Raw genomic sequence first — 12348 nt, 5'->3', positions numbered from 1 at the left:
CATCATAGTTTAGTATGTCATCCGAAAATGGACAAAAAATGTCACACTTTAGTAGGTCGTCTGAAAATGGATAAAAAAGGTTTTTGTGTCAGAAAATGGACAAAAAAGTCATTTTTTGTCCGAAAATGGACAAAAACGTCGTACTTTGGTATGTCGTCCGAAAATGTTTTCCTCAACTCCAGTCCACTCCACTTTTTGGAGCGATCCGGACCACGTTTTCATATAATCCAGTCCGGTCCACTTTTTGGCGCGATCCGGTCCACGTTTTATTCAACTCCAGTCCAGTCCACTTTTTGGAGTGATCTGGTCCACGTTTTCCTCAACTCCAGTCCGCTCCACTTTTTGGAGCGATCCGGTCCACGTTTTCCTCAACTTCAGTCCGTTCCACTTTTTGGAGCGATCCGGTCCACATTTTCCTCAACTCCAGTCCGGTCCACTTTTTGGAGCGATCCGGTCCACGTTTTAATCAACTCCAGTCCAGTCCACTTTTTGGAGCGATCTGGTCCACGTTTTCCTCAGCTCCAGTCCGGTCCACTTTTTGAAGCGATATGATGTGGAAAAAGGCATAGTTCAGTATGTCGCCCAAAAATGGACAAAAAATGTCATAGTATGTCGTCCGAAAATTGACTAAAAACATCAGTTGTCCAAAAATGAACAAAAACGTCATAGTTTAGTATGTCGACTGAAAATGGACAAAAAACGTCATAGTTTAGTATGTCACCCGAAATGTCACCAAAAACGTCATAGTTTAGTATGTTGTCCAGAATGTCACCAAAAACGTCATAGTTTAGTATGTCGTCCGAAAATGGACAAAAAACGTCATACTTTAGTAGGTCGTCGAAAATGGACAAAAAAGTTATTTTTTGTCAGAAAATGGACAAAAAAGTCATAGTTTAGTATGTCGTCAGAAAATGGACAAAAAACATCATAGTTTAGTAGGTTGTCCGACAATGGACAAAATACGTCATAGTTTAGTATGTCATCCGAAAATGGACAAAAAACGTCATACTTTAGTAGGTCGTCCGAAAATGGACAAAAAAGTCATTTTTTGTCCGAAAATGGACAAAAACGTCATACTTTAGTATGTCGTCCGAAAATGTTTTCCTCAACTCCAGTCCGCTCCACTTTTTGGAGTGATCCAGTCCACGTTTTCCTATAATCCAATCCGTTCCACTTTTTGGAGTGATCCGGTCCACGTTTTCCTCAACTCCAGTCCGGTTCACTTTTTGGAGCGATCCGGTCCACGTTTTCCTCAACGCCAGTCCGGTCCACTTTTTGGAGCGATCCGGTCCACTTTTTGGAGTGATCCGGTCCACGTTTTCCTCAACTCCAGTCCGGTCCACTTTTTGGAGCGATCCGGTCCACGTTTTCCTATAATCCAGTCCGGTCCACTTTTAGGAGCGATCCGGTCCACGTTTTCCTCAATTCCAGTCCGGTCCACTTTTTGGAGCGATCCGGTCCACGTTTTCCTCAACTCCAGTCCGGTCCACTTTTTGGAGTGATCCGGTCCACGTTTTCCTATAATCCAATCCGTTCCACTTTTTGGAGTGATCCGGTCCACGTTTTCCTCAACTCTAGTCCGGTCCACTTTTTGGAGCGATCCGGTCCACTTTTTGGAGTGATCCGGTCCACGTTTTCCTCAACTCCAGTCCGGTCCACTTTTTGGAGCGATCCGGTCCACGTTTTCCTATAATCCAGTCCGGTCCACTTTTAGGAGCGATCCGGTCCACGTTTTCCTCAATTCCAGTCCGGTCCACTTTTTGGAGCGATCCGGTCCACGTTTTCCTCAACTCCAGTCCAGTCCACTTTTTGGAGCGATCTGGACCACGTTTTCCTATCATCCACTCCGGTCCACTTTTTGGAGCGATCCGGTCCATGTTTTCCTCAACAAAAAATTTCAAAATGTAGAATGTTGTCCAAAAAGGGACAAAAAACGTCATAGTTTAGTATGTCGACTGAAAATGGACAAAAAACGTCATAGTTTAGTATGTCACCCAAAATTTCACCAAAAACGTCATAGTTTAGTATGTTGTCCAGAATGTCACCAAAAACGTCATAGTTTAGTATGTCGACCGAGAATGGACAAAAATGTCAGTTTTAGTATGTAACCTGAAAATGGACAAAAAACGTCATACTTTAGTATGTCATCCGAAAATGTTTTCCTCAACTCCAGTCCGCTCCACTTTTTGGAGCGATCCGGTCCACGTTTTCCTGTAATCCAATCCGTTCCACTTTTTGGAGTGATCCGGTCCACGTTTTCCTCAACTCCAGTCCGGTTCACTTTTTGGAGCGATCCGGTCCACGTTTTCCTCAACGCCAGTCCGGTCCACTTTTTGGAGCGATCCGGTCCACTTTTTGGAGTGATCCGGTCCACGTTTTCCTCAACTCCAGTCCGGTCCACTTTTTGGAGCGATCCGGTCCACGTTTTCCTATAATCCAGTCCGGTCCACTTTTTGGAGCGATCCGGTCCACGTTTTCCTATCATCCACTCCGGTCCACTTTTTGGAGCGATCCGGTCAACTTTTTGGAGTGATCCGGTCCGCGTTTTCCTCAACTCTAGTCCGGTCCACTTTTTGGAGCGATCCGGACCACGTTTTCCTATCATCCACTCCGGTCCACTTTTAGGAGCGATCCGGTCCATGTTTTCCTCAACAAAAAATTTGGACAAAAAATTTCAAAATGTAGAATGTTGTCCAAAAAGGGACAACAAACGTCATAGTTTAGTATGTCGACTGAAAATGGACAAAAAACGTCATAGTTTAGTATGTCACCCGAAATGTCACCAAAAACGTCATAGTTTAGTATGTCACCCGAAATGTCACCAAAAACGTCATAGTTTAGTATGTTGTCCAGAATATCACCAAAAACGTCATAGTTTAGTATGTCGACCGAGAATGGACAAAAATGTCAGTTTTAGTATGTAACCTGAAAATGGACAAAAAACGTCATTGCTTAGTAGGTCGTCCGAAAATGGACTAAAAAGTCATTTTTTGTCAGAAAATGGAAAAAAAGTCATTTCTTGTCCGAAAATGGACAAAAACGTCATAGTTTAGTATGTCGTCCGAAAATGGACAAAAACGTCATACTTTAGTAGGTCGTCGAAAATGGACAAAAACGTCATACTTTAGTAGGTCGTCGAAAATGGACAAAAAAGTTATTTTTTGTCAGAAAATGGACAAAAAAGTCACAGTTTAGTATGTCGTCAGAAAATGGACAAAAAACATCATAGTTTAGTAGGTTGTCCGACAATGGACAAAAAACGTCATAGTTTAGTATGTCATCCGAAAATGGACAAAAAACGTCATTTTTTGTCCGAAAATGGACAAAAATGTCATACTTTAGTATGTCGTCCGAAAATGTTTTCCTCAACTCCAGTCCGCTCCACTTTTTGGAGCGATCCGGTCCACGTTTTCCTATAATCCAATCCGTTCCACTTTTTGGAGTGATCCGGTCCACGTTTTCCTCAACTCCAGTCCGGTCCACTTTTTGGAGCGATCCGGTCCACGTTTTCCTCACTGCCAGTCCGGTCCACTTTTTGGAGCGATCCGGTCCACGTTTTCCTATAATCCAGTCTGGTCCACTTTTAGGAGCGATCCGGTCCACGTTTTCCTCAATTCCAGTCCGGTCCACTTTTAGGAGCGATCCGGTCCACGTTTTCCTCAACTCCAGTCCGGTCCACTTTTTGGAGCGATCCGGTCCACGTTTTCCTCAACTCCAGTCCGGTCCACTTTTTGGAGCGATCCGGTCCACGTTTTCCTCAACTCCAGTCCGTTCCACTTTTTGGAGCGATCCGGACCACGTTTTCCTATCATCCACTCCGGTCCACTTTTTGGAGTGATCCTGTCCACGTTTTCCTCAACTCCAGTCCGGTCCACTTTTTGGAGCGATCCGGTCCACGTTTTCCTATAATCCAGTCCGGTCCACTTTTAGGAGCGATCCGGTCCACGTTTTCCTCAATTCCAGTCCGGTCCACTTTTAGGAGCGATCCGGTCCACGTTTTCCTCAACTCCAGTCCGGTCCACTCTTTGGAGCGATCCGGTCCACGTTTTCCTCAACTCCAGTCCGTTCCACTTTTTGGAGCAATCCGGACCACGTTTTCCTATCATCCAGTCCGGTCCACTTTTTGGAGCGATCCGGTCCATGTTTTCCTCAACAAAAAATTTGGACAAAAAATTTCAAAATGTAGAATGTTGTCCAAAAAAGGACAACAAACGTCATAGTTTAGTATGTCGACTGAAAATGGACAAAAAACGTCATAGTTTAGTATGTCACCCGAAATGTCACCAAAAACGTCATAGTTTAGTATGTTGTCCAGAATATCACCACAAACGTCATAGTTTAATATGTCGACCGAGAATGGACAAAAATGTCAGTTTTAGTATGTAACCTGAAAATGGACAAAAAACGTCATAGCTTAGTAGGTCGTCCGAAAATGGACTTAAAAGTCATTTTTTGTCAGAAAATGGTAAAAAAGTCATTTTTTTGTCCGAAAATGGACAAAAACATCATAGTTTAGTATGTCGTCCGGAAATGGACAAAAAACGTCATACTTTAGTAGGTCGTCGAAAATGGACAAAAAAGTTATTTTTTGTCAGAAAATGGACAAAAAAGTCATTTTGGTTGTATTTGCAAGATTAGCTTTATCCTGATCCAAGGACTGAATTGTACCCTGCAGTGTCTTAAACTGAGGCACTTTCCCCACGCAGCACAGTTTGCTGACTCTTCAAGTTTTCCACCTGCTGGGCCTTTTCTGACATTAGGTGGCAGATCTTCAGTGTAGGCACGGGGTGGGGGGGGGTGGTGATCTGATTGGCCACCCCGTGACCCACCCAACGCACACACACCAAAAAACATTTTGTTGAAAATTTACATTACTGATTCTCCGATTTCCGACGCTCCTGAACGCAACTTAGTTGTCTGACTGCAACTGAATGCACCAATGACTTTAGTTTGATCTTTTGATTGCATTTGGATTTGAAGAAGCTTTGAAGACGTTTCCAGATGCGAGAGGAGAAGATGAGCGGCTTTGTACCTTTGCAGTAGGAAGACTGTGGCCGTTTCTCAGTACCGTAACTATCCATACTTGGTTCTGACGTACTCATGAAACGTCATCAAAAAATCTCAAAGTAAAGATATCAAGTTGAACATCTGGATGGAGGCTGATAAAAGTTGACCTTCCTTCATTTCTCTGGAGCCGACTCCATGGATTTGAGGGATGATGGTTAAAGATCTGCTCTTCTAGTCGTTTTCCTTCTAGTTGCTGTAAAAAGTCACTCCATCCTCGCCGACTTCAACACCTCTTCATGACAACTTGTTCTGCCTCCGACCTGGTGGAAACTCCAGAAACTCGGGAAACCCGTCGAGACTCGGATTTTAGAAAAACTCGTCGGGCGGGGGAAGGTGTGGTGGGCGGTGGGGGAGTAGAGGGGTGCATTGGGGGAGGTGGGGGGGTAGAGGGGGGAGGCCGCTACCCACCTCCCCTCCTACTCTCCGCCCTGACTCCACCCTGACTCCGCCTTGGCCCCACCCATGTGGTCACTTGGAAACTACAATGACAAAGGGACGACGAAATTAGGTTATTTTAACTGATCTGTAGCTCAGTGAGTTAAGGGTTTGCACACATTAGCACCATGTGCTAACTGTGGCTAAAGAACCACATTTACCAAGACAACTATCCTGTACAAAGCCCTAAAACTCACCAAGAAACACATTAAAGTGGATTTTGCTGCTGGAAGCTGCAAGCCAACACTTAAAGAATAAACTAAAGCAACGGTGCCGTCTTTGTGTTACCATGGCGATGACGTCTTCCGTTTTCCGGTGAGGCGACAGGGTGTCCCATTCCTGACAATCGTATTTATACCCTCTCCCTTCAATTAAAGTGCGCTCCACAGCTGCGAGTATGACTTCTTTTGGAGTGACACTCGGTAGTGTAGGGGGAGTGTGTAGGGGGCGGTTTGGGATTCAGCCTAAATCTCTGAATGTTGACCTAAAAGGTTGGTTTCAGGAAGTACTCCGCCTACAAGGTCCTCACACATCCACCTTAAAGGAACATTCCACCAAAAATCCTTGGACATGCACCTAAAATGTTGGTTTAACCGAGTATTCCATCCAAAATCCTCAAAGAGACCAGAGGGGCTGGTTAAAAGAAATATTCCACATAAAACCTCAACTAGGACAGTATGTGTAGCAGCGACAGCAGAAAGAGGTCCTCTCTGGGTGGAAGAACCGCGTCCAAGTGGCAGCTCCCTTTCTGCTCTTACCTTACTCACTGAACTCAACTGCCATGGAGGACTCCAGTAGTTGACATTTCCTGCTGCAACCTTCTCTTTTTCAGCTTTCTTCCACGCCCGATCACTCCCAACCCGGTTTTGTTGACGTTATTTAACTCTTTTTCCGAGCTTTGACCAATCCGAGAACATTAAGTACATCTTCAGCATCGGCGGCGTAACCAATGGAGGGAAAACCACCCTCACCCACCGCCTGATCAAGAACCTGCCCAACTGCTGCGTGGTCCATCAGGATGACTTCTTCAAGCCCCAAGATCAGATTGAAGTTGGTGAAGACGGCTTTAAGCCGTACGATGTCATCACTGCTCTGGACATGGACGCCATGATGAGTACGATCTATGCGTGGCTGGAGAACCCGGTGAAGTTTGAGAAATCGCATGGCGTTAATAACACCCTGGACACAGAGATCGTTCCGAAGTCCGACCACAAGGAGGAGGAGGAGACTCACATCCTCATTGTGGAGAACTTCCTGCTTTACACCTACACGACTTTGATCGATGTGCTAAACCAACGTTACTTTATTTCCATCCCATATGAAGAATGCAAAAAGAGGAGTTGCTCTAGGAAGTAGATGGTCCCAGAACCCCCTCGGCCTGTTCGATGGCCACGTCTGGACCATGGACCTGCAACACAAGAACATCTGCTCACTGTGAAAGATTACTGAGAGCAGCTTTTTGTGATTTCTATGCAGAACACTATGTTTGCTGAGCTGTGAACTATTAAATGACTTAAGAATATGGAATATTGTTACTGTTTATTATTGTTCTCAGGTTTATTGTTAAATTTATAGTGTTGCTTATTGTATTTTATTGTATTTAAGAATATGGAGTATTGTTACTGTTTATTATTGTTCTCAGGTTTACTATTAAATGTACAGAGGACTACTTACTGTATTTTAAAATTTACATTACTGCACAGAACATTTATTATGTTACCACGGATCAAGGGTACAGATTGTTGTTCACTGTGTATTGGGTAGCACTCATTTTGATTTAGACTGATTAGCACACAGAACCCTATGATGTTTATTGTTTACAGCTGAGAACAAGTTGCTAAAATAACGGAATATTATTTCTTATTTTAGGTGTGATAATTGTCAGTAAACATTCTATGAAGTGGAAATTGACAGGGTTGTATCTAGTGCTGTTCTTGCACAATATTTGTCACTTAATTGCCTTCAGGATACTGTCCTTGAACTTACTAATTTTACATAACAGGCAGATGCTGCAGCTAATGATGCTGTAATTCACATAAACAAGAAAACAAGTCCATCATAATTTTAATGTTAACAGTCCAAAATGAAAAGGTCATGTACAGCTTTCCTAGTGGGTTAAAGAGCCAAAAAAAAAACAAACAAACATGAAAAATACTTTGTAAAAGCGAAAGGTCGGTGGCAGCTTTCATTTTTTCTTACAACTTTTTGGTGCCCCCCCAAAATATCTGTTGTACCCCCCCACTAAAATTAATCTGGATCCACCCCTGGTTCAATTATTTACATTTTTCAGGTTCCGGCATTGTTAACGATGTCCATAAGTTGGTTCAGGTTGTTCGGTCATTTTTTTTTAAGTTCTGCACTTTATTTTAAGAGATCAGTTATACAAAAAGTTATATTTATAAAAAAAAAATGTTGCCAAAATGTTTTTTGAACCATACTGAATTTATTTGGTTTTGATAGTTATTGGTCAGGCTGCAGAGTGGAGTAGTGGTTAGCACTTTTGCCTTGCAGCAAGAAGATCCCTGGTTCAAATCCCAGGGTGGGCCTGGGATCTTTCTGCTTGGAGTTTGCATGTTCTCCCTGTGCATGCGTGGGTTTTCCCCGGGTACTCCGGCTTCCTCCCACAGTCCAAAAATATGCTGAGGTTAATTGATTATTCTAAATTGCCCATAGATGTGAATGTGAGTGTGATTGTTTGTCTGTATATGTAGCCCTGTGACAGACTGGCGACCTGTCCAGGGTGTCCCCTGCCTTCGCCCGAGTCAGCTGGGATAGACTCCAGCACCCCCGCGACCCTAGTGAGGATAAAACAGTGTATAGAGAATGGATGGATAGTTGTTGGCTACATGCAGACGCTAATAAAACTGGTAGGTTACATCAACATATAGCTATCGCATTAATTCAGGTTTGACATTATGATGTTCTGGACCTGCCTGGTTTCTTCTAGAAACAACACCTGAGGCCAAACACTTTTTGGGAATCTAATTTCTCAAAGTATGAGAGTTCTTCTGGAGTTTTTTTTTTAAACTCCAAGCAGGTTTTCATGTCTGCTTGGCTGAAGAAACGCTTTGGCTTGGCCACTCTCTTTTTTTTGGCAAATTTAGCGCAAGGTTGCATCATAGAATAATGTTAAAAAGTAAAGGAGTTTGAACACACACTGGCAAATCTGAGTTTTATTTGAATGTTTACAGCATTCAGCTCAGGATGTCAGATGTAAATCTCACATGGATGATTTGGTTCCTCAACCAGGTCTCGTCATATGTAGACAAATTGTGATGTCAAGTTATCCAAATTTAGTCCAAAGTACTGACTGTTAAACATCAACGTGTTGGTGCGTTCCTGCTGATTCTCCATGAACTGGAGTGCCACTCCTCTCCTGTAGTCATATAAAACCAAATCAAACCTCACAGTGCCAAAATATTGTCCAGTATATCTACAAAAGTCTGCTGTCCTCCTCAGCCTCTCAGTCCTGTGACGCTGCCATCTGGGCACGGTATTTGCCTGTCATCTCTTTGGGCAGCGGCGTGGTGCCAGGACACGGCACCTGGCCCTCCACCTCACAGATACACTCCCTCAGACAGTACTTCTTTGGCCCAAAGTTGGCCGGGTTGGAGGCCTGCATCTTGGCTTGAGCCTCAGCTTGTAATACTTCTCTGTGGGGAGAGAGAGAGGAGGAAAATAAATACATGAACGGATCGTCTGGTCTTAGCAAGACTGGACCTTTTTCACACAGAACATTTTGACATGCAGAAAAAGCACAGTTGAATTCATGAATTCCATACAGCAATTTTGGAATCAGAGTCCTGGTATGTGTGTGCTGACTCACTGTCAGAATTTTAAAAACTTTTTTAAGCGTAATAAGGAAACACTACGCCCATGCTAGTGCAATACAGTCACATCACAATACCAGCATGCAGTGAAAGGTCAGATATTTGATTTGTAAATAAACAAAACTCTTTCAATGATAAAAGCATTCAGACACCTAAATTCAGTACTTTGTGGAAGCAGTTAGAGCCTTCAGTTTTAATGGGTAAGCTTCAAACACTCCACATCTGAGCAGTTTATTCCACATCTGACTGCATGGAAACTGCCATCCTGAGGTCTCTCCAGCTGTTCTGTGGGGTTCAAGTCAGGACTTACCCTGATCGCCCCTCATCACAGTTTTATCACAGTGTTCGACAGAGTCACTTGGACTGCATGTATTTCATGCAGTGTGAATTGTGGGACCTTTTCTGAGCAGGTGTGTACCTCCCTGAACTGAAGCCAATCCATTCAGTTTGCCACAGATTGACTCAAAAGTAGTTCTGGACACATCAGGGATAATTGCAGCAAACAAGATGCACCTGAACACGATTTGGAGCCAGAGCAAAGGGCCTCAGTACTTTTATCATTTCAGAATTTTTTTTCTACATTAAATCTAAACCACTATAACGTGTGCAAAAAGTAGAAGAGTTGGAATGCCTTCTGGAGTGACCGTAAACAGACATGCAGGTATCGTGAAACATGGTCCACACTTAGAAATAATTCTGAATATCTTACTCTGATTTGCCCAAAATCTTCTTAACATGCTGTGATATTTGTTTATAGTCCTTCCCTTCCACGTCTACTAGCACTTGCTCTCCATCATCTGGACAAAGAAACGGGAGATGAGTGAAAGTCATAAACGATATTATGCAGTAAGAACAATACACTGTAAGCAACAGATAGAGTTACACACCCAGGTAGAACTTCAAGAACGGTGACGGTGTCATGTTTTTAAACATCATAATTTGGACCCATGGGTTTTTGTACTGAATCTGAGGAATATTGAAGAACACAAACTTTCTGCAAAGCACAAGGAGAGAGAGAGAAAATGCAGTTAAGCAACAGCTTTCCATGAACATTTCAGATCTAAACTTTCCCAGCACAGTAAACCGTTTGAAAGGCAGACTTTAAAAGAAATGGTTCACTTCATTGCTAGTTCTCAGTGTTTCCTGGGTCCATCACACTAATGCTTTTATAATCTGTCAAATAAGAAGACTGAAATTTACACATCTGTTGACTTAGAGGGATAAAGTTTCTCAGGTTATCTGAATCAGTCAAACAGGCAAAACTGACAAAATGTTCAAGAAAAACAAATGCTTTCAATGACTTTTAGCCACACATAACACTTTATATTTATTCATATTTTAGAAATTGTTTTTACAAGTTTTTTTCCTTTTTATATATTTTATTTCATTCTATAAGTTTGATCTTGCGTTCATTTTTGCACTTTTTTTATTGCTGCTTCTCTGATAACATGTACAGCACTTTGGTCGATTCAGGTTGCTGAAAAAATCATGTCCATAAAGTGTATCTGGTTATGGACATAAATTCTGAGTTGTCCTAGTGAAATATACTACTTGGCTATGAAGCCTTCAAGGAAACACATTTGAACACATCCTACCGGTTTAAAGAATGTTTAGTTCAGTGTGCTTCGTTTTAAATTTTGAAACTATTATGTGTTATTTTGGAGAGAAACAGGTGCTGGTAGAAAACAATTTAGAAATATATTTGCAATATTTTGGTTTTATTCATGTATGGAGGCAGCTGTGAAAAAAAGACTGAGATGGTTAAATAAATAATTAATCAGCTATTTTGAACATAGATTCATTATATAAGCATTTTTTAGCATTAGTACAGTGAGTATGTCTACATTTTGTTGTGCTCTACAGAAAAAAACGACCAATTTGAGGGTTTCAAAAAGGGGAGTACATGTTTTACTGATTTTCTGACAGAACAGTTCAATATTCTAATCAATATTATTATTGGAATTATTTGTTAGTTGGCCTCTGGTCGTGCTATATTATTGAGGCAGTATTGAATGTTGAGTAGATACAGCCCTTCATAGATGATGTGAAACTGAGACTGGGGATACTGGTCAACTCGTGCGTATGCAAACTTGTGTGTATTGAGTGAATGTAAAATCAGTGTTTTATTATTTATTTATGGTGATCAAACATGGATTTATAAACCACTGGCATGTTTATGCGTGTGCAGCAAAGCTAATGTGCTTAAGATGACAGCCTGGTCACTGGGATAAAATTGGTGCCAGTAATTCTCAGCTTACTATTTTTATTTCGATCTGTCAACTTTTCTTTAGCATTATACGAATCTAAATGACTTCAATCTGGCTGTGAAACCTGTCGGGACATCTGTATGCGTGTTGCCTCCTGCTACACCGTTAGCCGTTAGCGCTGACCTTGCTCCGTCGCTGAGCTCTCCGTGCGTGTTGTAGTTCACCGTCATGATCTTCACTCTGTTTTTAAAGATGATTTCGCCCTTCTGGAGATACTCCAGAGTCCTCCTGATCGGAAACCTTCCTTTCATAGGCATTCTGAACCCTTTTTATTGGCAAAACACCATCAGTTACCGGTCTTGAGTGCCTCAAGTCACACAAGCACACCGAGACGCGTCTTGATGACGTCACAGGTCGTTGTCACCGGGCGACTGAGGAACGACGGTAGCTGTAGTTTTTATTTTAACCGAAACTCAAGATCAAGACCTACGCAGAGAAGCATTAAACAAACCCACCACAAAATTAGAAGTAAAAAGGATTTTAAAAATCCATTAACGCAATTCTTACTTCAAATACAGTATGAAATGTGATTCTAACTGATATGAATCCAAACAAGAAAGCCCACATGCAGATAAATATTGAATACATTTACTGTACAGATTTTTTTCTTCCATTTCTGCTTTCTGTATCTCTGTATCTTTAACGAGATAAATGTTCAAATTTGTAAAAGACAAAGTTCTGACATTGGGTTTTTTCCCCCCAAAAAGAAAGTCTTTGTCAAGAATAGCATAAAACCTCACAATTTCTTT

The 12348-nt window shown here is 42.1% G+C and overlaps 1 protein-coding gene across 1 annotated transcript; it reads right to left on the bottom strand.

Annotated features, from left to right (window-relative positions):
* Window positions 1-8660: 8660 nt before the first annotated feature.
* On the bottom strand, window positions 8661-11960 carry mrps25 (mitochondrial ribosomal protein S25). The gene is made up of 4 exons (XM_022189112.2): window positions 11723-11960; window positions 10220-10326; window positions 10042-10129; window positions 8661-9155 (listed from the first exon to the last, which is right to left on the bottom strand). Exons 1-4 carry the CDS (start codon window positions 11854-11856, stop codon window positions 8966-8968), a joined length of 519 nt encoding a protein of 172 aa, XP_022044804.1. The 5' UTR covers window positions 11857-11960; the 3' UTR covers window positions 8661-8965.
* Between the last annotated feature and the right edge of the window lie 388 nt (window positions 11961-12348).

Source organism: Acanthochromis polyacanthus, chromosome 6 (assembly GCF_021347895.1).
Source record: "Acanthochromis polyacanthus isolate Apoly-LR-REF ecotype Palm Island chromosome 6, KAUST_Apoly_ChrSc, whole genome shotgun sequence".
Taxonomy (NCBI): Eukaryota; Metazoa; Chordata; class Actinopteri; family Pomacentridae; genus Acanthochromis; species Acanthochromis polyacanthus.
Note: the sequence above shows the minus strand (reverse complement) of the source record. Positions and strands in the feature narration are given on the sequence as shown.

Bases quoted from the DNA above. Each gene is read 5' to 3' on its own strand.
- mrps25 (XM_022189112.2), bottom strand. From the start codon at position 11,856: ATGCCTATGAAAGGAAGGTTTCCGATCAGGAGGACTCTGGAGTATCTC. The intron at 10,327-11,722 runs GTCAGCGCTAAC...TGTGCTTTGCAG, and splicing joins GAGCTCAGCGACGGAGCAAG to AAAGTTTGTGTTCTTCAATA. The intron at 10,130-10,219 runs GTGTGTAACTCT...TTCTTTGTCCAG, and splicing joins GTTCTTGAAGTTCTACCTGG to ATGATGGAGAGCAAGTGCTA.